Raw genomic sequence first — 24,769 nt, forward strand, 5'->3', positions numbered from 1 at the left:
TTTTAAAGCTATCCAATAGCCCTGATTGGTTGTGGCTCTGTTGGTTTGGCGCCTTCCCACATGTCATTTCAATTCCTGTCCAGGACACATGCAGAGTTACAGGCCTGGTCCCTGGCTGGGGGCACACTGGAAGTAACCAATGGATGTTTCTCTCAAAATCCATGCTTTTCTCCCTTTCTTCCCCTCTTCCTTCCCCTCACTAAAAATAAATAAAATCTCTTTTTTTTTAAAAAAAAAGTTATACAATAAAGATTATATTGTACTAAACAGAAATATCTATCTACAGAGTAAAACAAGAAACATCTTTTATTTGATGAATGAGTATTAGGGCTTGGAGTAAGACTTCCAGAAAGAGAATAACAGATTCATAAAGTATTATATTGAAATTACTTAAGTAAAAATCAAAATAATTGTTTTGGAAAAGTGTGCCAGATGTCTTAAAAGGTGGTTCTAATGACGAAGACTTTAATGTTGAAGACACATTTGTAGAATTCAAATAAAAATTGTTTTACGCAATGTGAAAACAGGAAAAAAGCATTATTTCTAACTTACGTTACTCCAAAGAATGTGTGAAAAATATTTCACACATTTTTAAATATTCACTAAATTATTAAATACTATAATTAAATATTTAACTATTGCCTATGTCTTTTAAAATTAATATAATTAACATGCCCTTCAAACAACTTTTTAAAAAAAATTTTCTCATTAGGAAAGTGGGGGACTAACTATTGTTTTAGATTGATTAAGATGTTCACATGCTTAATCATTCTGAATAATTCTATAAACCCAGCTTGACCATAAAATTCACAGAATGTTTTCATAAACATTTTCTACACTATGTGAAATACCATGGAGTATCTGACAAGTGTTCTAGTATAAATATCCTCTTAAAGAATAGAAATCTGTGTTAATATTTGAATTCTACAAATATAGTCAAATTCAAATGGGTTGACTAGGAATAACATTCTTCATTCTAAGTTCTGCTATAACAAAAAAATTTAAATAGTGTAAATCTCAAACTCACTGGGACTGCAGCTGGAACATGCACATTAGAACTTGTAATTGATGCAGGAATAGCAACAGGCATAGTTTGTCCATTGGGAAGATGTAACAGAAGAGGAAATGGACCTGGTACAGGACTAAGAAAAACAAAAGAAGGGAAATAAAAAAATCTGTATCAATCATCTTTAAAACCAAAAGAGTATTTTTATTCCTACTACTGTAGCATTTAAAAATAAATTTTCTAACCAATGAAAAGCAAATTGCAAAATTTAATTACTTTTAATTGCATCTTAAATGTGTAATACATGTAGCAAGTGTGAAAAATAAACAGGAAAAAATGGAAAAGTTATGGATTTACTTAGGACACTCTCCAATATATTAAATGAAAAAAATTCTTATTAGAAAGCTCTGAAGAACTACCCATCTAAAAGAAACAGCATCTAAGTTTTAGATATTTATTTTCTAATTTTATATATATCAGGTTTGTCCAGAAAAAGTCCAGCCATTGTTAACATAACTAGAATGGTCTGCATGACATTAATGTAACCTGGCAGCCTAGGAGAGTGGACTGGAATGCATGTGTGTGAACAGTGATGACTTCACTGTACTAGTCAGTGGCAGAAGTAGATGCTGTTGAGTGAGCATGTGTACTGTGTGGACAACACATTCAAAATGAGTGAGCAGAGCAATGAACTGCATCAAATTTTGCGTTAAGCTTGAACGTTCTTCCATGGAAACTATTTGGATGATTTAGAAGCTGCAGCTGTGGGCGACTGGTGATTGGCAGCTTCATCACAACAAAGTACCTGCTCATGCATTACATCTCGTGCAGAGCTTTTTGGTGAAACATCAAATCACTGAGGTGACTCAGCACCCTCACAGGCCAGATTTGGCTCCCTGTGACTTCTGGCTTTTCCCAAAACTAAAATCACCTTTGAAAGGGAAGAGATTTCAGATTGTTGATGAGATTCAGCAAAATACAGCAGGGCAGCTGATGGTGACTGGGAGAACTGTGTGAGGTCCCAAGGTGCCTACTTTGAAGGGAACTGAGGCATCATTGTCCTATGTACAATGTTTCTTGTATCTTCTTCAATGTCTCTATTTTTCATACATAGTATATGGTTGGATATTTTCTAGATAGACCTCATATATACACACATGCATCTAGTATATTTAAAAAAAGACTACTCAAGTGCTTTTTCCAAAAACCAAAGCATGCAGAATATGATTCCCCCCACCTCTTTCTCCTTCTTTCTCCCTCTTTCTCCCACACACACCCCTAAGGTCACAATTTTAACAATAATGAGAATAAAAACATAACAGTTCATTTGATCAATGACTGGCCCAAATCACTTACACAATTGGCCTGTTGGAGGACGGTGCCTGGGTGATTACAGTACTTGAAGTTGGTGAAGGTACTGCCTGCTGAATAATTACACTTGAGTCAGAACTTGTAAGCAGCACATTGGGAACCTGTAATGATGGTGGACGAACAATAGCTGATGTTGGCTGTGCAGTCTGTGCCAATGGTACTTCCTATTTAATAATGAGAAAAAGAGTAGAATTTAAAAATGCAGGTCAATTCATGTACCGTAATGAACAGAATATAACACACTTCAAAAAGCATCCACAGGATAATACCTAATACCCGCCAAAGTAAATTAATATCTAAAGTTAATTAAAAGAAAATTTTAGAGGCAGCTCTAAAGTTTCAAATGCTATGTTTGTATTTTAATTTAAAAACATGAGTGTTTTTTTTTTCAGTACAACTTGTTTTCCTATCAATCTAGAAATAAGTTATTAGCTTTTATACAATGAGAATTTTATTAAAAAAATAAAAATACAATCCATTCTCATGGAATCATAGAACTTAAAATCCAGAAGGAACTGCTTAATTCTGCTGCATCATTATGATAAAAAAGAGGAAAGCGGTCTAGGGAGGTTGTGTTACAGCTGATACATTCAATAATAGAAATACATTAAAAAAAATTTAATGTGCTCTGGTCGGTGTTGCTCAGTTGGTTGGAACACTATTCCGTAAACCAACACATCGCAGGTTCGATTCCCAGTCAGGGCACATGCCTTGGTTATGGGTTCAGTCTCAGGTCAGGTGCATACAAGAGGAAACTAATCAATGTTTTTCTCTCACATCGATGTTTCTCTCTCTCCCTCCCTTTCCCTCTCTCTAAAATCAATAAACATGTCCTCTGGAGAGGAAAAAAAAAAATTAAAGCAGTGCAAATGTTTGCTTTAGGCAGGTTCCCCTCCATTATCAATAATTTCTCAGTATCAAAAGGCCAAAAAATAGGGATATTTTGAATATAAAATACATAATAATGATTCAATTATAAATAGTTAATGGCATGAGAACTTTCCAAATAGAATGTGTGACTTAGCCAGGACCCTTATAGATGGTCTTTTTCCCAGTTTTACAGATTAGGAAACAAACAGATTAAGGGTCTTCCCCAGAACTCCTTAACTAGTTAATATAAAAATTGGGTGTACTGTGTACTTTGAATTGGCCTTTATGCTGCCACTTATTATCAAAACCTTATTAAGCTACATAGAAAGATAAATTATTACTACTGGAATTTCATCTACCCAACAAGTTTGAGAATTTATAAGAACTCTCAAGAACTAATGAGAAGGGACAGACAACAAACAAATAAAACAAAATTACGGACTAAAATGTGCTATACAGTAAAAGTACAATCTTTTATTAAGAAATAAAAGATTAACTGAAAGGTTGGAGTTGGCTACTTGATATAGTGTAGTGAAGATGAATTTTGAAAAAAATGGTATTTGAACTGATACTGAAAGGATAAGGAGGAGAACATTTTAGGGAGAAGGAATCAACACCAATGAGTAATGTCTCTGAGCCAGGAAATAGCTTGCAATATTTGATAAAAACACCAGAGAGTGGCATGAGGTGAGGTTGGATGGGTAAACCAACCCAGATCAATGAGGGCTTATGGAAGGAGTGTGAGTTACCTTAAATGCAATGAGAAACCACTGAAGTATTTCAAGCACTGAAGACAAGAGAGGATAAATTGATATATTCAGGAAGTAGGTTTGGTAAGATTTACTGTTGGTTTCAGTGTAAAGGAAAAGAAAAAATTAAGGGTTCTTGACTTGAGCAATTAAGATGGGTTGGAATAAAATATACTGAGATAGGAAAAACTGTGGAAAGAATCAAGGGCTCTGATTGAGACGCAGAAATTTTAAGATGAGAACCCAGGTGATTCCAAGTTAGCAGGCCACTCAAGATCCAGGAATGAGGTCCTAAATCACCTACTAAAGGCCTTGTACTACAACAGTATCATCATCATCCTAGGTGCTGCTACCCAAGATCCACTGCTGAGAATGAGTAACTATGCTGTTAACCCTTTAAGCACCTAAATAGCCTGTTCAATTTCTAACTGTAAAGATTCTTAATTAAGCTGTCACTGTATAAAAGTTGTTAAAATTAAAATAGCAAAACCCAGAAAAATTAAGTTAAATCTATAAATTTACATATCCTTTTAAAAATAAGTTTTCTCTAAAATGACTTTTCTCCCTTATATTCTGTAATAAAAAGCTTAAATTTTCTAAAGATAGAATCTTCTTTCCCTGAAATTTCTCAGCATTCAAAGGCTTTCACATATACTACTGTTACAACCTGACACTGAGTTATGTACAATTTATTACATTAATATTTATGTACATTAAGTATTAATATTTACTTAGGGTGCTAGTTTTAAAAACACTTGGTTTGTGTTTTTACCATAAATACAAATTTCTAACCTTTTCATCACTGGTAGTAGACTCTGGGTGAGGTAAAGGACTATCTTGGTGAGTTGTTTCTACAACAGATGGCTCCTCAATTTTGCTTCTTATGATGGGTGTCGCAAGAGGGGATAAATCTAGAGGCATCTAAGATAAAAGTAAACATTACAAAAAAGTTAGAAGTTAAAAAACACCCAATTAGTCTATCTAAATTAAAGAAGTGTAAACTGTTTTTCTGTCAGAAGTACTCTTTAATATTATAGTTAACAACATACTTTCTTAATGTCGTCTTCTGAGGCTTTCTTGAATTCATTCTCAAATGGACTTGCCAATTCATTAAACAAACCCACTTCTTCACAGTTTTTCAAGAATCTTGTTGGTGTTGGGGTCTGATCTGAAATAAATGTCAAGCAGCAATCACACGGATTTAAATATCATAAAGACCCCTAAAACATATGTAGTAAATTAACAAATTAGCAGGACTGGTTCAGTCAGCTGTTAATTCTCTCTTTGGAAAGTCCTCTTCCTTTAAAGCAAACAAAATTTGGTTAAGTACCTGTTGCAGTTCAAGATATTTACTCCAGTTTATGAACCATGAAAGAAGTCCTTCCTGTTCCTTAGTCCACACCTTCAGAGTAGGGTGACATAAACATCTACTCAGAGATCAACTATTATTGTTATTCAGCACAATAAGAAATTTTTAATACATTAAAAATTGTGTTTAAAATACATGCAATTTGGGGAAAACTAAGAGCAGAGCATGTATATTCACTCTAATGTGGCCCTTCCACTAGTGTTGGTAATCTATTGTAGAAGCATGCTTAAGATAAAACAGTCTTTAGCAGGTAAATCAAATACTACAAGGAAAAATCAGATTGAAATAAAAGCCCTAAAACAAAAACAAACTAAAACAAAACCCCTCGTATTATTACCTATTGAAGCTAATTTTCTATTTTAATGCATTTTTCAAACTTGTACGAGGAGCTAGCTATGTAAGAGTTCCATATCTATGGGAATGATCTAGCGTAATTTCTAGGCAGCAGAGGAATAAGTCAAAATATTTCAAAACTTGAAATATTTTTACTATATTTGAATATTACTCATGCTATGTGCATTAACACATGTTCTGAATGTATGTAAGTACATGTGTTGGTTACAGAGCAAATGACTTATTAAGGTCCATATGTAATAAAAATAGTAAATTTATGAGTTTTGCCTGTTAAGGCTTATTATTTTCAAGGCTATTCATGTTGATCACCCTTGGTAGCACAAATTTTATTCACATTTTATATATTTTAAGGCATCAATTTTATAGGTTATATAATGAATCTAGCTTAAACTAAATAAATGTATAAGGATGATTCTTCATTTAAGATAAAATACTCATAAAATCTTTTGTGTAATATATTTGTTAATTATTGTCCTCAAAGTGGGCATTAGTTGATGTTTTTTATTTTTGTCCCCACACATATACTAATACTGTATTGTATTAGAGGACTAATATGTTTACTACATATGTAGTTAGCACTAAAATGACTACTTGTCACACATCACACATAATGTAGGTCTATCTCAGATGCTATTAGTATTAACAGAATTAATAAAGAGACTTCATTGTGTTATCCTTTCTCCTATTAGTCTGCAACTTATATATCATCTACTCCCCAAAAGACTTCCAATATTGTATTATACAAAGGCCCATTGTACATATATCAGCTTAGGTCTATCATGACTGAATTAGTAAACGGAATATAATTTGGGTCTTCTGTTCACACTTAAAAGGTTTACCTATCTAGGCTCAACAAAAGCCTCCTAATTTGTATTAAAGGGAGAGAAAAGTCTTAAAATGCATTAAGTCACTTTTACCAGTGATTACTGGAATGGTCAGGCTTGAGAAGTCAACACAGGCACAATTGTTTAAACATGCAGATGGCTTGTGACTGTTGATCATCAAATATATACTACACACATCATGCATTCTATTTATACAGTAATGCTAAACTACTCATCTCAACATACATTAGTAAAAAAACGGTTAAGTGCTGTGTTTGAGTGTATTCTATTTTTCTATTGTATTAAATGCAAACAGGAAAGTAATTTCTAGAAAGCAATCTCAAACTCCTTTGAATTAAAAAATTACAAAGAGAGATACTGCTCTAAGGCAGTCAGTTTTAGAGAAGTGAAGACTTTCATGCCTGAGAGAGTGAACATTCCAGGTTGTTGTTATACTGCTCATTTGTTTTTTGGTTCTGGCTCATATCTGAGGTACAATACTCTGAAGAAATGCATACCTCACTCCTTTCTGCTTCCTTTTACTTAATGGAATTGAAGATATATTGACAATTCCCCTAAATTTTTCATAAATAAATTTGATAAATTACCAACTTTCTGTTACCTCCAATTTTTTTCATTACAAAAATTTTGATGCTAAAAGTACTAGAAGAATGATCCGATATTTGCCTCATTATCTTTCCAAAGACTGCATATGAAAATTTGATCTCTACATTTGGGTAATTTTTTAAAAGTATTAATCATATACAGCATTCAGGTATAAATACAGACATACAAAGAGTGTAACAACCTAAGCCTTACAAGAGAAAAGAATTTAGTGTTGTTAGGAATATTTATGATATGTAAATCTGGGGTTGACACTAAAAGTCTGAAATTTATATATTAAATTTCACATAGACTTTTTCTTACCACAATTATAAAATATGTAAAATTCACTGAATTACACATAGTGTGTGTACATATATACAGATGTGTTCTAATACATATTTAAATAACAAAAAAGGGGCAACTAACAGCATGGAGGACAATAAACCAATTCATAAGTTGGGTTTCTCTCTTCACATATATGAAAGATAATGTCTGCTTAGGTGATCCCGTATGTTCATAGAATCAACATACAAAAACACTGACTGAATTTAGGAGAGTACTTTACTATCACAGATGTTTAGTACCAAAAAGAAACAGAAATAAAATCCTAATGAACATATCAGGCTAAGTGCTAAGTGCTCTTTCTCCAATAGGAGGAGTGTGATAATTTTCTATCTTCACACAGCACCACAGGTCAGGTGTGAACAGCTAAAAGAAACAATGACCAAACATCACATTAGTTTAATTATCTAGTAAATGTAAACTTTGGAGATGGTATAAATGCTCCCGGGTTTTAATAAATTTCCATAAAATTGACATTGAAATGTATATTTGGAAACCACACAAAAAAGTGAAATGAATGATCAGAAGGAAACATGGAGATGTAATGGGTAAAATACATGTTGCCAACATTTACTGTAAATGAAGTCATTGGAATATCACCAGACTATATTATTTACATAGAATACACAAAAATTGTGCACATTCCAGGTGAAATATGTATATAAGCTATTAATAAAAGCATATACTAACCAGCCACAATGACACTGTCATTACGTGCTGGACCAAATTTCAGTGTCATCTCATGTTTATGTTTATGGACAGCCAAATGATCCTCGTTGGTAAAACGCTGTGGCAAAAAGTTTTAAAATACAGTTAAGATTTTCAATTTGATCAAATAAGTAAAATAAGGAAATTCATTTCCACAACATGTAAAACCACCATTAACAATGAAATAGTTTGTTAACTGTAAGAGAATCTATTGCTAGTATAGATAAACATACTATGTTTCAAATAACCATTACCCAAGAATAACCAATGCTGATACAGTACTAGATCACACAGCTCATTTGAGAGCATATAAAAGCAAAACCCAAGGCAAAGAAACTTTTTATAAATTTCATTGGACACTAAAAATAGATCACTACTAATTTTTGCCTTGTCACAGTAGAAATATATGCTCCATGGTATAAAGACTTTTGAAAGAAGTACTGTATTTACAAAGACTTCAGGTTACTTACCACTTTTAAAATCATTTTTTAATAAAAATGTCACTCTCGGGTAAATTAAGAAGTAAATCAGATTCCTGTTACCACATATAAAAAAAAAGCCTCTGTCATGTCAATTAGGAAATAGCAACCAATGCAATAATAATTTAAAAATAAAATTTTAACTTAAAATATTGATTTTTTTCATCTTTTTCCCACCACAGTTCTTATATTAAAAATGAAACAAAATTATTTTTAAAGCTACATTTAACTTGGATAGGTCCTGCAAGCCAAAAGGAACATATATGATTACAGCATAACACATAATTTAAATATCTCCTGAATGTCTGGACACCAATGTTTACGAAGATAGTCTTTATTAAGCAATATTTGTAACTGAAAATTGGGAGCATATACTCTTTGTTATTTCAGAGCAGTAACTCTAAAATACCAAAATAAGAGACTAAACTTACTCTCTAGACTACATCCTTATAAATGGGATTGTTAAAATTATACACATTTGAACTTAGTTCCCCATAACCATCAAAATGGATTCCTTCTCTTGTGGCCCCTCCTTCCTTCTACCCAATTTAATATTTCCTTTCATGCAACAAATAATAGTAGCTTTATGGTAACATTAAAACAGTATAAAAGAATGAAAATTTTTTCCATTATGCTTTTTATGCTGAAATTTTCTACTTCTAAAAGTATGATACTGAGTACCTATATTATTCTTATAAGCCAACCAGATCTTCAATCTGTAAAAGTCAATCTCTCTCATTATACCAATTATGCTTTGCACAATGCCATGGTTATAGTACCTATCAATATTATATTAACAATTTTGTATGTCTGTCCTCTTAAGTAGGCTGAGTTCCTATCATCTGAGCTCCTACGAAGTTAACATATAATAAGTATTCAATAAAAATTGAAAGAATAAGCTCTTTACAATGAAACAGTTGAACCTTCAAGCCCAGTCTAAAGAAGAAACATGAAACCCACCAAAACTAGAGACTGTTCAGTAAGGTGAATTGAACTTTCATTTAATTTGACCATTTTGCTATCGTGGTATGGGTGGTTTGCCACTAAGTCTGTAGGTTACTGTACACACCAATGGAAAAATGTGTATTATTATATGACACCCTCTTTCAGAACTTGCTGTGGTCCCATTGAAGGTGAGTGTTTAGGTGCAACAGTATCTCTATCCCTTGACTTGACTTACTCACTCTCTCTTCAAACATTTCCTAAGCATCAACTAAAGGTACTGAGACTGTAACCCAGTTCTTCCCCACTCAAGTGCTATTTTCTTATGCTTTATTGTTATAAAAATCCCTTCCCAATTTAAAGAAAGAGTCATCCTTGACAGACTGAAGAATAACAAAGCTCTTGGAAAAACGCACATATCTGTAGAGTTTACTGACATTTCACTGCTTTTAACTTTGCATTACAGTTTTAAATGTACATGTCTTACATTCCACATTAAAAGAATCTTAAAGCAAAAATATACTTGTTACAAATAACCTAATAATGTGGCTTCTCCACAGAAGAGAACCATTAAACATTTGTAAGTGAATGTATTTTGGCAGAGGTCCTAGATTTTAAAGTGGCAAAATGAGCATAATTAATAGAAAAGAACTTGGAAAATAGTCTCCCAGGAATTTTATTCTACCAGTATCTTCTGCTTGGATTGGCTTGACCACAAATATTCAAATCAAAGAGCAACTACATGAAGAATAAATAACATGTTTTGTACAAAAAATAGTGAAAAGCAGCAGCTAAAAAGACCCTAAAAAAATTTAGGGTCATATTAATATTAAAATGGAAATGCAAGAAATATGAATGTAGGATATCCGGATCAAATTGATCTAAATGCTAGTAAGAAAGGAAATATCAATCATATAGTGATATAAATTTATATACATGGATAAAATGCACTGAAATTGGCACTTGATACAGGTGAGTTTAACCTTGATTGTCATGTAAGAAAATTTACTTCCCTCTAACAAGAAAGTTAAAGACAGTGACAAAAGGCAACCTTGTCAAAAGGCAGTCACCAAGAAAAGATATGCATGGGAGTGGGCACAAGTAGCCTTACAGTTGTATGTGACAGTTTATTCTTGTATTATTATTTATTAATTATTGTACTCTTTGCACTACAACTGCAAGCTTACTTTTGCAAAATCTATTTGAATTGCTATCCCAGCCAAATTAAAAAGTTTATTCTAAAAGTAAATTTTGAAGAGAATTGTAATGATACTGCTGGTAATAACACATTGAGAGCACAAATCCAATGTGAAATGTGCACAGTATTGTGTTAAACAAGACTTCAAGCATATAGCTGAATAAACAATGAGAAAGGCAGTCAAGAAGCGTAGAACAGGATAATCATCTCTTAAAAGGTTTAAAAAAAGGGTAACTGACATGTTGGAGAGAGATGAATGAGAAGCTGCTATAATAAATTGATATAAGCTCTGATATCTCAGAAATCTGTAATTCCAAGATTTGAACACTTTTACTAGAATTAACTTCCTAAGAAACTAATCATTCTGCATTTAATTCACACACCTGATATAGATTATTATTACTGTTTTAATAGATAAATAGGTTCAACTAAGTTATAAAACCACCAGGACAATACTAGTTGGATGTATCCAACATCAGGAAGTTACTGATTCTCTCTCTCTCTTTCTCCCTCTCTCTCTCTCTCTCTCTCTCTCTCTCACACACACACACACACACACACACACACACACACACACACACCCCCCCCCCGAAACTTTAAATAAAATGAATCTTTAACTCCTTCATAAAAGAGCTTATAATGTATAAACATTTTACCAAAATTTTTTTAAAAAAGATTTTATTTACTTTTAGAGACGGGGAAGGGAGGGCAAAAGCGATGGAGAGAAACAGCAATGTGTGAGAGATACGTCAACTGGTTGCCTCTCATGCCAACAGGGGACCTGGCAACCCAGGCATGTGCCCCGAGTGGAGCAGAAACAGTGACCCTTGGGCTTGCAGGCCAGCACTCAATCCACTAAGCCACACCAGTCAGGGAAAAAAATTTTTTTTCAATGACAGTGTTACCAAAAGCAAAATTTTATCAATAAAATAGAAGATTCTGTTCGATGAATCTTTTACTAAATTATCTCACTTTATCTTGTTGGACAAATTCAATGGAACACCACTTTAAAACAAATGAAATTAATAGAACTCTTTCTGTGAAATACCTAATAGTGACTGAGACAAATTAAAAAAAAAGATTTAACAGCAAGAGTCAACAGTTAAAATGCTTTGCATTGATTTCTACAGGTCTCTTTCTCTGAAATGACATATGAATAAAATATTTTTAAATTTAAAAATCTATTAAATTTTAGCTCTGGCCAGGTAGCTCAGTTGGCTGGAGCAACATCCCGACATGCCAAGATAGCGGGTTTGATTCCCAGTCAGGGACTGCATGAGAATCAACCAATGAATGCATAAATAAGTGGAACAAAAAATTAATGTTTCTCTCTAAAATCAATTAAAAGAAGAAAAATCTATTTGAAACTTTAAATTTAAGTCTATTAAAGTGTGTGTTAAAGCTAAAATTCAAATTTGAAATCAAGTCATTATTTACTTGTGACAAAAAATAATTTGCACCACCATCTCTTTTAAAATCAACCCTTATTAGAAGTTTTGGTTTCCTAGGAAATATTATTTGAACCTAAAGAGAGACTATTCCATTTCTGTTCTCAGCAAGATTTAACAAATGGATGCTGACATTAGCCAGATTACTATTTTGATCAGTAATAGTTATTATAACATCAAGATTATTTTAAATCCCTTAGGGAACAAATAGAGCCCCCCTCCAAAAGTAGTAATACCCAAAACTGGGGTATTCATGATGAAACCAGTGCTTAAATAAACATTTAAAATAAAAAAACTGATTTAGCTTTCAAAAACAATAGGGCAAAATGTATAAAGAACCTCAAAATTGTATATACATTTGAACCAAGTAATTGTTTTTAAAACTGTATTTTTAAGAAATTAGAGATGCATATAAAAGGCTGTGTAGGATATTCATTACACTACTGCTTATAATACTGGAATTACAAAATTATATAAAAATTATAATATGCTATATTCTATATACTCATAATCTGTATATATCATTATATAATAAAATTACTTACAAAAATTTTATAAATTATAAAATTATCAGAGCCCATAATAGAGAAATGGGTAGATAAATTATGGGACACAATCTGGCAATAGAATAGGGCACAGTACTTTCAATTAACACAAATAGGACCATGTTTTCAATTAACACAAAAAATGCTTATGATTCACATAATGTGCTCTACATACAAATAAAATACAAAACTATGTAAGTGCAATATGGTCCTAATTTTGTTTTAAAAATAAAAGAGGAGAAGGACTCACGAAATGCTCCAAATGTTAACAGAGTCCTCTTTGGATTTTGTTTTGTACTGTTAGGCCTGTCAACATTTTCTGTGAAACTTTTGTTATTAAGAGGAAATAAAAACTTTATGTTAACTGGAAGATAACAAATACAAAGACCTGTATTCAAATATACCTTGAAGTCCGAACATTCTATTTACAGGTACAACACAAGAGTAGACTTGGGTACAAATTTATTTCCAATACTTGTTGGTCCCATGACTCAGAGAAACTCTTAAATGTTTACATTCAATTGCTCACCTGTAAAATAAAGGCAGTAGCACACCCACTTCATAGGACTGTTGCAAGTATTAAACAACATAATCACATAAGCTTCTCAGAATAGTGACTAGCTAAGTCAAAAAATGTTATCATGTTTTTATTATTCTAACTATTGTATGAACCTTTAAATTCTCAAATACTTTTTGAAACAAGTTGGGGCACAGATAAATAAGATACAGTATACACTTAATATCTGAAAGCTCTATTCTATGGCTCATAGGTATCTTTAGTGTGTGTGTTTCTGGGGTAGAGTTTTTGTTGTTACTATTACTGAATAAACTTTTTATTTTGGAAAACTTTAAAATTTACAGAAAACTTGCAAAGATAGTACAGAGAGTTCCTGCACACTCTGAAACCAGTTTCAGTTCTCACTATTGTTCTCATCTTACCTTACTGTGCCATATTTATCAAATTGATGAAACCAACAGACACTTTACTGATAACTAAATTCCAGACTTTGGTAACTGTTTTAAACTTCAAAAACATTATAGCAGGTCCTTGAATACCCTTTCATTCTTGCCTATGATAAAATTTCGTTATATATCGTTTCACATAAAGTTGCAGAACCTATCAAAAACATTAATTGAGGACTTACTGTACCCAGCTTAACCAAGTTCAGGCTCCAAATGACTTATTGGTATGTCCCCAAATTCAAAATCATGTCTGAAAACTATGACAAGGACTTCTAGTTGTCTCTCAACCTCTATTACTCAAAACTTTCCCTTCAATAAAAGAACTTCCCAATTTTAATTGGGTATCTGGCTGCCCAGAACAAAGACTACATTTTGTAACTTCCTTAGCAATAAGATGGCCCATGTGACTGAATTCTCATCAAAAGGAATAAATGAAATTTATATGCATTACTTCCAGTTAATACTCATAAAATAGCAAGTGCTTGTGTGTGCTCTGCTTCCCCTTCTCCCTCTCTTATGGCTGGAATGTGAACTTGATGGAAGGAGTTGGAGCAGCCATCTTGGATCTAAAAATGGAATTCGTATGTTGAGGATAGTAGTCAACCTGCCTTAGAACTCCTACTTCTAGGCTGTTATGTGAAAAAAATCAAAGTGTTCAAGCTATTGTTAGATTGAGTCTTTGTCTTAACCAGCATCCTAAGTAAAAAAAGGGGCTAAAAATTTGCCACTTCTAAGGCTATTTAAAACAGCTTGCCATAGCTTCTAAATGTAATTTCTTTGGAATAAACAGAAATGTAGGGGGTTGGTTTGTTTGTTTTTATTTTTTATGGTAACTATACTGGAGGAAATATGTCTGTATATTTTCTTTTCTCTATTTGAACATTCCAAACTTCTTCCCACCTCCCTTTTTACTCTGTTACTATGGAGTAATTGCCCATGGTCTTATTTAACGCCAGTCCCTCCACTAGAGCACCAGATCCCATCCTTTTACCTATTTAAGGGCCCCAGTCCTAAAACAGTCCCTCTCTCCACAGTGTCAAATATGCTGTGATATTCTCACTGTAAAATGCAAAACAAATGAGTTACATCTTCAATCCTACTCCAGCTATGTTTTTTGTTTCCTTCAAGCTAAACTCTAAGTAGGAGCTGTCCTGCCCTGGCCAAGTGGCTTGATTGGTTGGAGTGTTGTCCCGTACACCAAAGGGACGCAGGTTTGAGCCCGGGTCAGGGCGCACATGGGAGGCAGCAGATCGATGTTTGTTTCTCTCCCTCCCTCCCTCCCTTCTTCTCTAAAATTTAAAAAAAAAATTATGAAAGAGCTGTCTTACAATGTCGCCTTCATTTGTGGTTCTCCCCATTTTCTCTTCAACCTACTACAATCACATTGTTGTCGCTGTGGCATCACTGAAACTGTTCACCTAATAATCTTCATATTTCTGAATCTGATAGTAAACACTGAATTCTCACCTTTTCCTATCAACTGTGTGACTACATTGTTTCTCCACTTTGAAACACTTCTACTTGACTTCCAGGACACAATTTTCTTTATTATCCGCTGCTTCTCAGCTTCCTATGCTATTCCTCCCCCTCTTTCTGACTTCTAAATATGGAGTACCTTAAAGCTTAATTCTTCCCCTTCTTCTCTATCTATATTATTTAAGTATGGAAATAAAATTAAGCAAATATGGGAATTACAGGTTACTAGACAGAATGTATTACAAACCTTGACAATGTAAAAAATAGAATAATGATCAGACATCAAGAGATGGAAAAGAAGAGGTAAAAGGAAGTACGAATGTTAAATCCTTTCACAACAGGGAGTTTAAAAAACAATTCTAACTCTTAATGTTTTATTTTTTAATAGTAGAGAGGTCTTTTAAGAAACAATCTCTTACGAAACACATACAAACATATATTCTTATAATCAGCAATCGGTGTCTTTTTGTTCTGTTGAATTTAAGCAAATTTAAATGTAATGCTTTTTATTAAAAAATGGCATGTGTATTAGTAAAAGAATCAATCACAAAATAACAAACAATTCTTACTATTTTAAGAGAAAAATAGGAGAAGGAATTAGGGGCTTGTTTGAGACTAGTTTTGAAGAATAATTCCTAAACAACATAGGGAAAGCTGCTCATTGTCCAAAGGCTGATGCTAGAACTGTACTGTATTCACAGTAATCCAGAGGATTACAGAATCATGTTGTGTCCATTCGATCCACTCCAGCAAAATGGATGACTTAAGTAATAACTCCTCACTTTCCATTTAACTCAGTACCAAATTCAAGGAGTAAATGTGATTTACCAGAATAAAATGCTTTAATGCTTATTTTTGATGTATAATTTGTATATTTAATTACTCTGTAATTTCCCTGCACATTACACATTTATTCTTTAATTCCTTAGTGCCTATAGTTATTTTAAGATGAGAATAATTATAATAGCAATAGATTAATAATTTAATAGCCTGTTACAAAGCACTGAAATATTTTCTGAAACAACACTGAAGTATTATTTTCTGAAAATGCATCCAAACATGCTCTGTATTAAAAATGTTAGACTTAAGAACATTAATACATTAGTAATGCTCTCAGGAAAATATTAGCTAATTTCATAAGAGTTTAGCAAATAAGTAATTTTCATATAAGTAAATGTACATCTAATTTCCAATTAGATGGTTTACAGTGATTTTCAACCAAGAATGGTCAAATGAAAATACTTTTAAACCCTGGATTTTGTCCAGGTTTTCCATCTTTCCATTATAAGACAACTTTTTTCCCATATTAGATTGAAGTTTTTAAAACTCAGATAATGCTATTGAGCAAAAAGAAGAATTTCTTCCCTCAGTTCTTCTGGATTGTTTTCATTTAACTAACTCCGAAACTGTACAAAACACTGTAAGGGAATCATTTTAATGACTATTGTCAGTATTTTAACAAATATAAATATAAAAAAATAATTTAAAGTAATCTATATATTACCTGGCCACATCCAGGGGCAGTGCATAGAAAGGGTTTGTCATCACTCATATTCCACAGGTCCTTGTATTGCCTATAATAAAACATTAAGAGATGGCTAAATATTTTACAATACAGATTTTTAAATAAAGATTAATTTAAAATGTAATATTTTTTTAAAAAAAGATTTTATTTATTTTTAGAGAGAGGAAAAGAGAGGGAGAGAAACATTGATCAGTTGCTTCCTATATGTGCTCCGATTCTGGGCAAAACCCGCAACCAAAGCATGTGCCCTGACCAGGAACTGAACCTGCGACCTTTTGCTTTGAGGGACAACACCCAACCAACTGAGCCACACTGGTCAGGGCAAAATGTAATAATTTTTGATTTTCACTAAGTTTATTACTTTTCCTACCTGAATGTGAAATCATACACTTTTACTGACATTTTAATCCTATCTTCTATCTTATGAGTAGACAAATGTGTATCGTCCAAATTTTACACGGTAAGAAAGAAAGGGTCTGTCAGGCTAAATCTTTCCTGTTAAATAGTAGAGTACAGACAGAATGAAATGCTGTTGTTAGAAAATCACCACTTTAACCTTCAATAAAATAATTTATCTAGACAACTACTATCCATGTCTGATAAAACCATTAGGAAAAAAAGTGATGGGAACTTTATAATGGTTGGATTGAGCTGATAGCACTTAAACCTACTGAACAGTCTCAAATTAACATCACTAAAAGTGGCACAAAAAGACATTACATGCTTCCTGATACAATGCATTAGAAAGCACAAGTATTCTTGGGGAAAAAAATGTCAAACTTGAATGTAATCAAGTCTCTGTAGATTCAACTACAGGAAATACAGGCAACGGGAAAACATGTTAAACAACACTAACAGTTTGCAGTTAGCAGAATTCTATAGGACTTGCCTGGTCTCTTCAACAAATAAATAGCAAAGGGACCCCAAAGGGCCGGGGCCAGGGCCGGGGGTGGGGGTGAGTGGAAAGCGGGGAGAACTGTTTTAGGTTAAAAGAGGTTTAATGCAATACGGTGACATTTTTGGATGCTGATTTGAACAAAACGACGACAAAAGGACATTTTTGAGTCAAGATCATTTTCCTACTTTTTGATTTAAAGTTCTCAATTACTCCTTTTATCAACTCGTAGGTCTCTGCTTTTGCTTTTTTTCTAGAAATTATATATAATGACTGTACCTGACTCCACTAAAAATTCTGTCCTTTTCAGCACTAGCTTGTTAACACTTCAGAACAATGTTTCCCAAAGCACTTCCAATAAGGATGATAAAAGCTATTAGATGAAAAAAAGGTATGTGGCCAAAAAAAATTGGGAATGCTAGAGTACTTTTTGGGGGAGGGGGGGGATATGACTTTTCAGAGCCATCAACATGTTCCAGCAAAATGACTAAAAAAACATTTAGAATATTTTTTCACATTCATGGAAAACATATTAGAATACGTACCTAGAAACAACCTAAAACTGTTTTACTCTAAAATATTGAAAATGGCTAAAAATATCAAATATTGACTACATACCTGGCAGAATTCACATGTAACTTGAATTTCATAAGTTGAACAACTTATCACGTCCTTTTTTTCATGGCAAGGATACTGAAAAACAAAGGGTTCCCCACTGTTAATAGTTTTGAAAACTTTTTAAAAAAGATTTTATTTATTTATTTTTAAAGAGAGGGGAAGAGAGGAAGAAAGAGGGGGAGTAAAACATCGATGTGGGAGAGAAAGATCAATCAGTTGCCTCTCACACGTCCCCAACCAGGGACCTGGCCTGCAGCCCGGGCACAGGCCCTAGGAATTGAATCAGCAACCCTTCGCTTTGCAAGAGGATGCCCAACCCACTGGGCCATGCAGGTCAGAGCTAGTTTTGAAACATTTCTTGAAACACTGTAGGAAAAAACAACACTCAAATAATGACATTCTGTAACGTTACTGTCATCCAAAAATCCAGTCGCTATTAAGAATCTTTTTAATAGAGTACTGCTTCTTAAATATGAACAGCCATGTAAATGTCATTTATATAAACACACAAAAATGTATATATTAATATATACAACTCCACCACAAAGAGGGGAAAAGCAAAACCATTTATTTTGGCCTTTATGACTCTGGTCGAAGAGCAGCCATTAAAGGGTGAAAAGCCTGACTTCTGAAGTCTAATGAGAAAGATGAGAGCTAGTATTTCAAAAAGTCTGTTCAGAAGGCTTTTCAGTTTTTAAAACTGTAGTCCATGGTGGTCAAGTACTCAGCCTAACTCATCAAAATCTATTTGTCCCATAATGTATCTGGTCTACATAAGAAGCTCTATCTTCCGTAACTTTATAACTTATCTGATATTAGCTTAAGGACAAGTAACATACTGAAACTATCCAGGTCAGTGGCCCATTTTTTAAAACTCTAGTACTATTTCATCTTATATTCACTGAAGCCCCATCTAGTGGTGAAAAAAGTAACTATATATGCTTACTCAAATAAGCCAACGATACAGAAAGACTTCATTTTTTGATAATTTTGCTTGTAATTTTGGTGTCATGAATGTCTTGGCTCAGAAACGGTGGGTAGTTCTTGTAGGGAAGTGTGTAAATAATAGCTGCAATTCTGAGGCCTGGAGTCAAGAGTGATGTCGTACAGGAGATAGGAAGAAGAAAGTTTGCTCCCTGGCCCCAGGCAAAACTTGTGTGTGTTAAGATTCCGTTTCTTCATTCACATCCACCTTTACCATGCTGTTTGTGGGAAGAGGGAAAAGAACACTAGAATAATCCAAAGGAAACCTATGAAAGTTATGTTTCTGTTATTACCAACAGAATGTGGGCTCGATGAGGACAAAGAACTTATCTTTTGGTTTACCTAAAACAGTGCCTAGCTCATAACATTTACTCATGAAATATTAGGGAATGAATAAACAGCTGTATGACATGAACAAGTCAAATAAATATTAAAAAAACAAAGCAATATTTAAACTTAGTTAAGTTCCAGAAGCATTTAAACACCAAATACATGCCACAGCACAAAGATTTTTCAGGGCGGGGGTGGGGTGGTGGGGAGCAACCAAAAAACAAACAGCACTTGCACTCAAGAAATTTTCAGACTAGCAGAAAAAGGAGGAATACAGAAATCTACTATAATTTAAATTCTTTTAGTACAAATGAGAGTTAAAATTCTATGAGAATACAGAGGTAGCACAGGGACCAATCTGACAGTTTTAGAAATGCTTTCTGATAAGATTTAACTCCTGTACCCTCCTCTCTCATCTTTTCCACTCCTCCCCTACCACAACTGTCCCCTTTCTCTTAAAAAAAGGTCCTTACCTACGTATCAAGCTATTTCCTAGTCAACCAATTAAAACTCCCATTCCTGCCCTGGTTGGTGTGGCTCAGTGGACTGAGCACCAGCCTGCTAACCAAAGGGTCGCCAGTTCAATTCCCACTTGGGGCACACGCCTGGGCTGTAGGCCAGGTCCTCAGTAGGGGGGGGTGCACGAGAGGCAACCATTGATGTTTCTCTCCCTCTCTTTCTCCCTCTCTTCTCTGCTCTAAAAATAAATACAATCTTTAGAAAAAGTAAAATTTCCATTCCTTATTACTACTTTTCTAATACCTAGCTGAGGTAGCTATAAATATAACAGTAGAAGCACTTTGAGACATAAGTGTAATTAATTACTTCGGGACATATCTTTGTTAATCCAACTGAATCTCAAGCCTCTAAATCCAGGCTTGTTTCCCTTTTACAGCACGGTTGGAGATATGCTCATAGGAAAGCGTGGAAAGTAGGCTTTTCTTCAACCGTACATTGTTGAGGAAGTCAATGACTGCAGAGAGAGAACGGTTAATATACCATACCACTATCTCTGGCAAGCATCTACTACCTATAATGGTGGGAAAGTCACTGTTATAAAGAGTACACAGGAGAGTTCTAGGTAATACTTAAAAGAAATCAGCTTCTTTGGTTTCTGTAATCTTTCTCAACTCTTCTTACACTCTTTTTACCTTCCTTGTCCTCATAAGCTAGTAATTTACCCTTTTCTTCTTTCAGTGAACAAATAAATGAATGAGTGTCGTCTTCTTAGCACTATGCCAGATGCTAAGAATGTAGTGGCGCATGAAGGTAAGTTCCTGTCCTTAAAAGTGTCCAGGATAATAAGGGACCTTACACTAACAAATCAAGGATCCAGCTCAGACTTCCTCTTTCCAGTGTTCAATATATTAACATGGAAATATTCCTCATATTTTCTGTATTTCATTGCTATAAGGCATTTTATTTTGGAACCCAAACTTGACTAAAGGTATACTTTGAATTTTATTTGTTAAAACAGAGCCAGAGCAAGTTCCACTAATATGTATCCCACCCAAATGATCAATCTTATATAATTACTAAAAATCCCTAAAAGCTGAAGTTATAATTAGGGTTCAGAAGGTCATTGTTATTTCCTGACAATATGAACTAAATCGCACCTACTGAACTACGATGTTATAAGTAACTTTAAATTTGTTCCCAGAAAAATATAGCAAAAATAAGTCCCCCAAAATAGCACCACTCAGAACTAACTACTGTTTAACACTCCAGAGTACATATTCCAGTCCTATCAATGTATGGAGATATATAACTTTAAAAATTATAAAAACATTACCACAACTTCCTCTAAAATGCAATTATCTAAATTCTGCCACATCATTAAATAGTGGTATCATTAATTATTAGATGTCGTTTTTAATAGCTGTATGGTATTCCATCATAAAGATAGATCTATTTAGAACTAATTCTTTTTAGTGGACTTTTATCATCAATAAATATCCCTGAGGTCAAATTTTTGTGCAATGTCTGTAATAATTTCCATAGGACGAATTTATAGATGTGAAATTGCTGTCAAAGTGAAGGCATATGTTTTTATTTTTTTAATGTTTATTTTTTTCAATTATAGTTTACATTCAATATAATTTGTATTAGTTTCAGGTGTACAGCAAGGTGGTTAGACAATCATACACTTTACAAAGTGACCCCCCCAATATTTCCAGCACGCGCCTGGCACCATACATAGTTATTACACTATAATTGACTACATTTCCTACGGTGCACTTTACATCTCCATGACTCTTCTGTAACTACCAATCTGTGCTTCTCAATCCCTTCACCCTTTTCACACAGTCCTCCAATCTCCCTCCCCTTTGACAACCATCAGTCTGTGCTACAGTCTATAAGTCTATTTCTGTTTTGTTGGTCATTTATATCGTTCTTTAGATTCCATATATAAGTGAAATCATATGATATCTGTCTTTCTCTGACTGACTTACTTCACATAATACCCTCTAGGTCCATCCATGCTGTCACAAAGGGTAAAATATGATTCTTTTTGTTTTTTAATTGCTGAGTAACATTCCACTGTATATATGTACCACAGCTTTTTCATCCACTTGTCTACTGATGGGCACTTGGACTGCTTCCATAGCTTGGCTATTGTAAATAATGCTTAGATGAACACGGGGCTGCATATATTATTTCAAATTAGTGTTTCTGGCTTTGAAGGCATATTTTTGAGGCTTTTGATTTACATTTCTAAACTGTCCTCAAATATATAATATTGATTTCTACTTTACAAGCAGGGTAAAAAAAGGCCTCATTTCTCAATATCAACACCAACAGTAAGTACTATTTTTTAAACATTTTTGTTAGATTAGTGGAAAAAAGCTAATTTTAAAGTTGCATAGCTTGACATACTAATAAGGTTAAACTTTTTCACATATATAAAATGGTCCTTTGTAGTTATCTCTAAAATGCTTCTTTTGCTGATTCTTAGAAAATCAAGTATTAGTACAAACTTCTGTTTCTTGAATATAGATCACAGGCTCTTCCTTACAATATGAATTTCTAGTCATGTACTTTATTGTGTTCCTGATCTGGTCCTAACTACTCAACCTACAAAAGTAGGTCCCCAAGGGTGGCATGATTCACTCAAAATAAAAAATGAAACAAGAACCTTTCAACTGCTATATATACTGTGCCTATCTACTGGAATGCCTTGCTCTACTAAGTATATCAACTGTTATACCTTGCTATTCGATGGCTACCAATTATACCAAAATCTTATGTAAACCACCTTTAAAAACAAAGCAGACTCTTTTGAGGACTTGTAGAGTTATACAGTTGATCCTTTATCAAATAAAATCACACATAATATAAATGCCAATGAGAAAATAGGAAAGAACAGCAACTTTAAGGAAAGATGAATAGAAGAAAATGGGAGAAATTAATTGGCAAACCATTTCTTGTAACTTAAAATTAATATATGCCAAGCCTCCAGGGAAAAAAGAGGTGTCTTGCTAAGAGGCAACTTGGTCCATTGAGAGACAGCCCAGGGCAGTGTCAGAGCCTAGAGAAAGGTGTCCATGGGTGGGAATGGGGGCTGGGCCTGAGGGGAGTCTGAGCTGGGTGAGGCCAGTGTGTGCGAGGATAGGTATCCTGATGTGGGATCAATGCCCAAGCAGGGTGAGGAGGCATCCACATGAGATAACAGGGCTGACACCATCCAGCAAAGGATATCAGGACCCAAGCAGGAGGATATCTACTTGATAAGGAGGAGAAGGACTGATGACAATAGGCAATTCATTATACACAAGCACAGAGATTGACAAAACAGGTAAATATATCAAGGATGTGGTAGGTGAAGGTAATTATACGTAATGAACCCTTATATTAGATGAGATCTGAAGATATTGGTGTGAACTCATGACTTTCAATATAAAGATACAGAAATACAGATAATGTATACAGAAATATGCATATATTGAGTATATTCATATATTTCCCTAGCTGTGCATCCTGAGGGCCTGGGAACACTGATACCCCTTTAGCAATAAGCCCTCTTAGCACCCAGATGTTGTCTAGATACCACTTGCCATCAAAAGTAACCTGGGTTCCTTGAAAATTCAGCTGATTTTAGGGCTGGGGCAGGGAATGCACAGGCTTTGAATATTTTGAGCCAGAAAGTAAAGGACTTACATATGAATTTGGCCAGAAAGTGGCCAAATACAGGCTAATTTGAGAATCAAAATAAATAATGACAGTAATGGATATCATGAATAAAATAAGATTCCATTAATCCATACTGATATAAAATAAACTGAAAGTTTAACAAGACAGAATGTTTACATCCCTTCAAAGCATGACCCTATAAATACATTTTAATTACTAAAGGCAACAATAATATATAGTATAAAAACCTGGCAAACATCACCTTACTCAAGTGATCCAAATTAACACTAGAAACAGAGGAAATCAATACCATGTGCCTGGATAGGATGCAAAAAGGATATATTATAACTTACATGATAGTCATGCCAAAAATACATTAACTGAATTTAATCATGGAGAAATATACAACTCCAAATTGAGGTAAACTCTTCAAAATAACTGGCCTATAATCTCCAAAAGGGTCCAAGTCATCAAAATCAAGGAAAGACTGAGAAACTGTTTCAGATCATAAAAGACCAATGAGATACAGCAACTAACTGCAATCTGAGATTCTAGCCTGAACTTTTTTTGCTATAAATATAAAGGACCTTACCGGAATAACTGGCAAAACTTAAAAGTGATGTGCAAATTAGATGGTTGTATATATTAATTTGTTGATTTTCATGGTTGTATTGTGGTTTTATAATCAGTTATAAAGAGAATGTCTTATTGTAGAAAACAAAGTATTTGGGGATGATGGGACATCATGGTGGCAACTTTTAAGATTTTGAACTTAAAAAATTTCAAAAAGGAATTAAAAATTTAAAAAAACTCAAAATAAAAAACTTATAGTCTACATTGTATATAAATAATATGCACTACAATAATTTACTATATAACCATTATATAATTATTATGTAGTTTTTTGCAGTAGTTACATGAGAAAAATACTACAAAATATTGGGATTCTCTAACAATTCTCTACTTTTGTCTGACTTATAACTTTCATGTTATTAGATATTGAAGAGTAGAAAAACTATGATCTGTACTGCAAGGT

At 33.7% G+C, this 24,769-nt stretch overlaps 1 protein-coding gene across 1 annotated transcript in view; it reads right to left on the reverse strand.

The window, feature by feature from the left end:
* The window catches only part of ATF2 (activating transcription factor 2), a 74,376-nt gene that overhangs the window by 35,787 nt on the left and 13,820 nt on the right, over positions 1-24,769 (reverse strand). The window contains exons 3-9 of the mRNA XM_054562532.1: positions 18,289-18,363; positions 16,755-16,824; positions 8,182-8,278; positions 5,046-5,164; positions 4,789-4,917; positions 2,363-2,541; positions 1,028-1,142 (exon numbers count right to left, since the gene is read on the reverse strand). Of these exons, the coding sequence (XP_054418507.1) occupies positions 1,028-1,142; positions 2,363-2,541; positions 4,789-4,917; positions 5,046-5,164; positions 8,182-8,278; positions 16,755-16,824; positions 18,289-18,320 (741 nt within the window). The 5' untranslated portion in view covers positions 18,321-18,363. The remainder of the gene's footprint in view (positions 1-1,027; positions 1,143-2,362; positions 2,542-4,788; positions 4,918-5,045; positions 5,165-8,181; positions 8,279-16,754; positions 16,825-18,288; positions 18,364-24,769) is intronic.

This window comes from Pteronotus mesoamericanus, unplaced genomic scaffold (assembly GCF_021234165.1).
Source record: "Pteronotus mesoamericanus isolate MK-2021 breed Mesoamerican mustached bat unplaced genomic scaffold, CSHL_Meso_final scaffold_651, whole genome shotgun sequence".
Taxonomy (NCBI): Eukaryota; Metazoa; Chordata; class Mammalia; order Chiroptera; family Mormoopidae; genus Pteronotus; species Pteronotus mesoamericanus.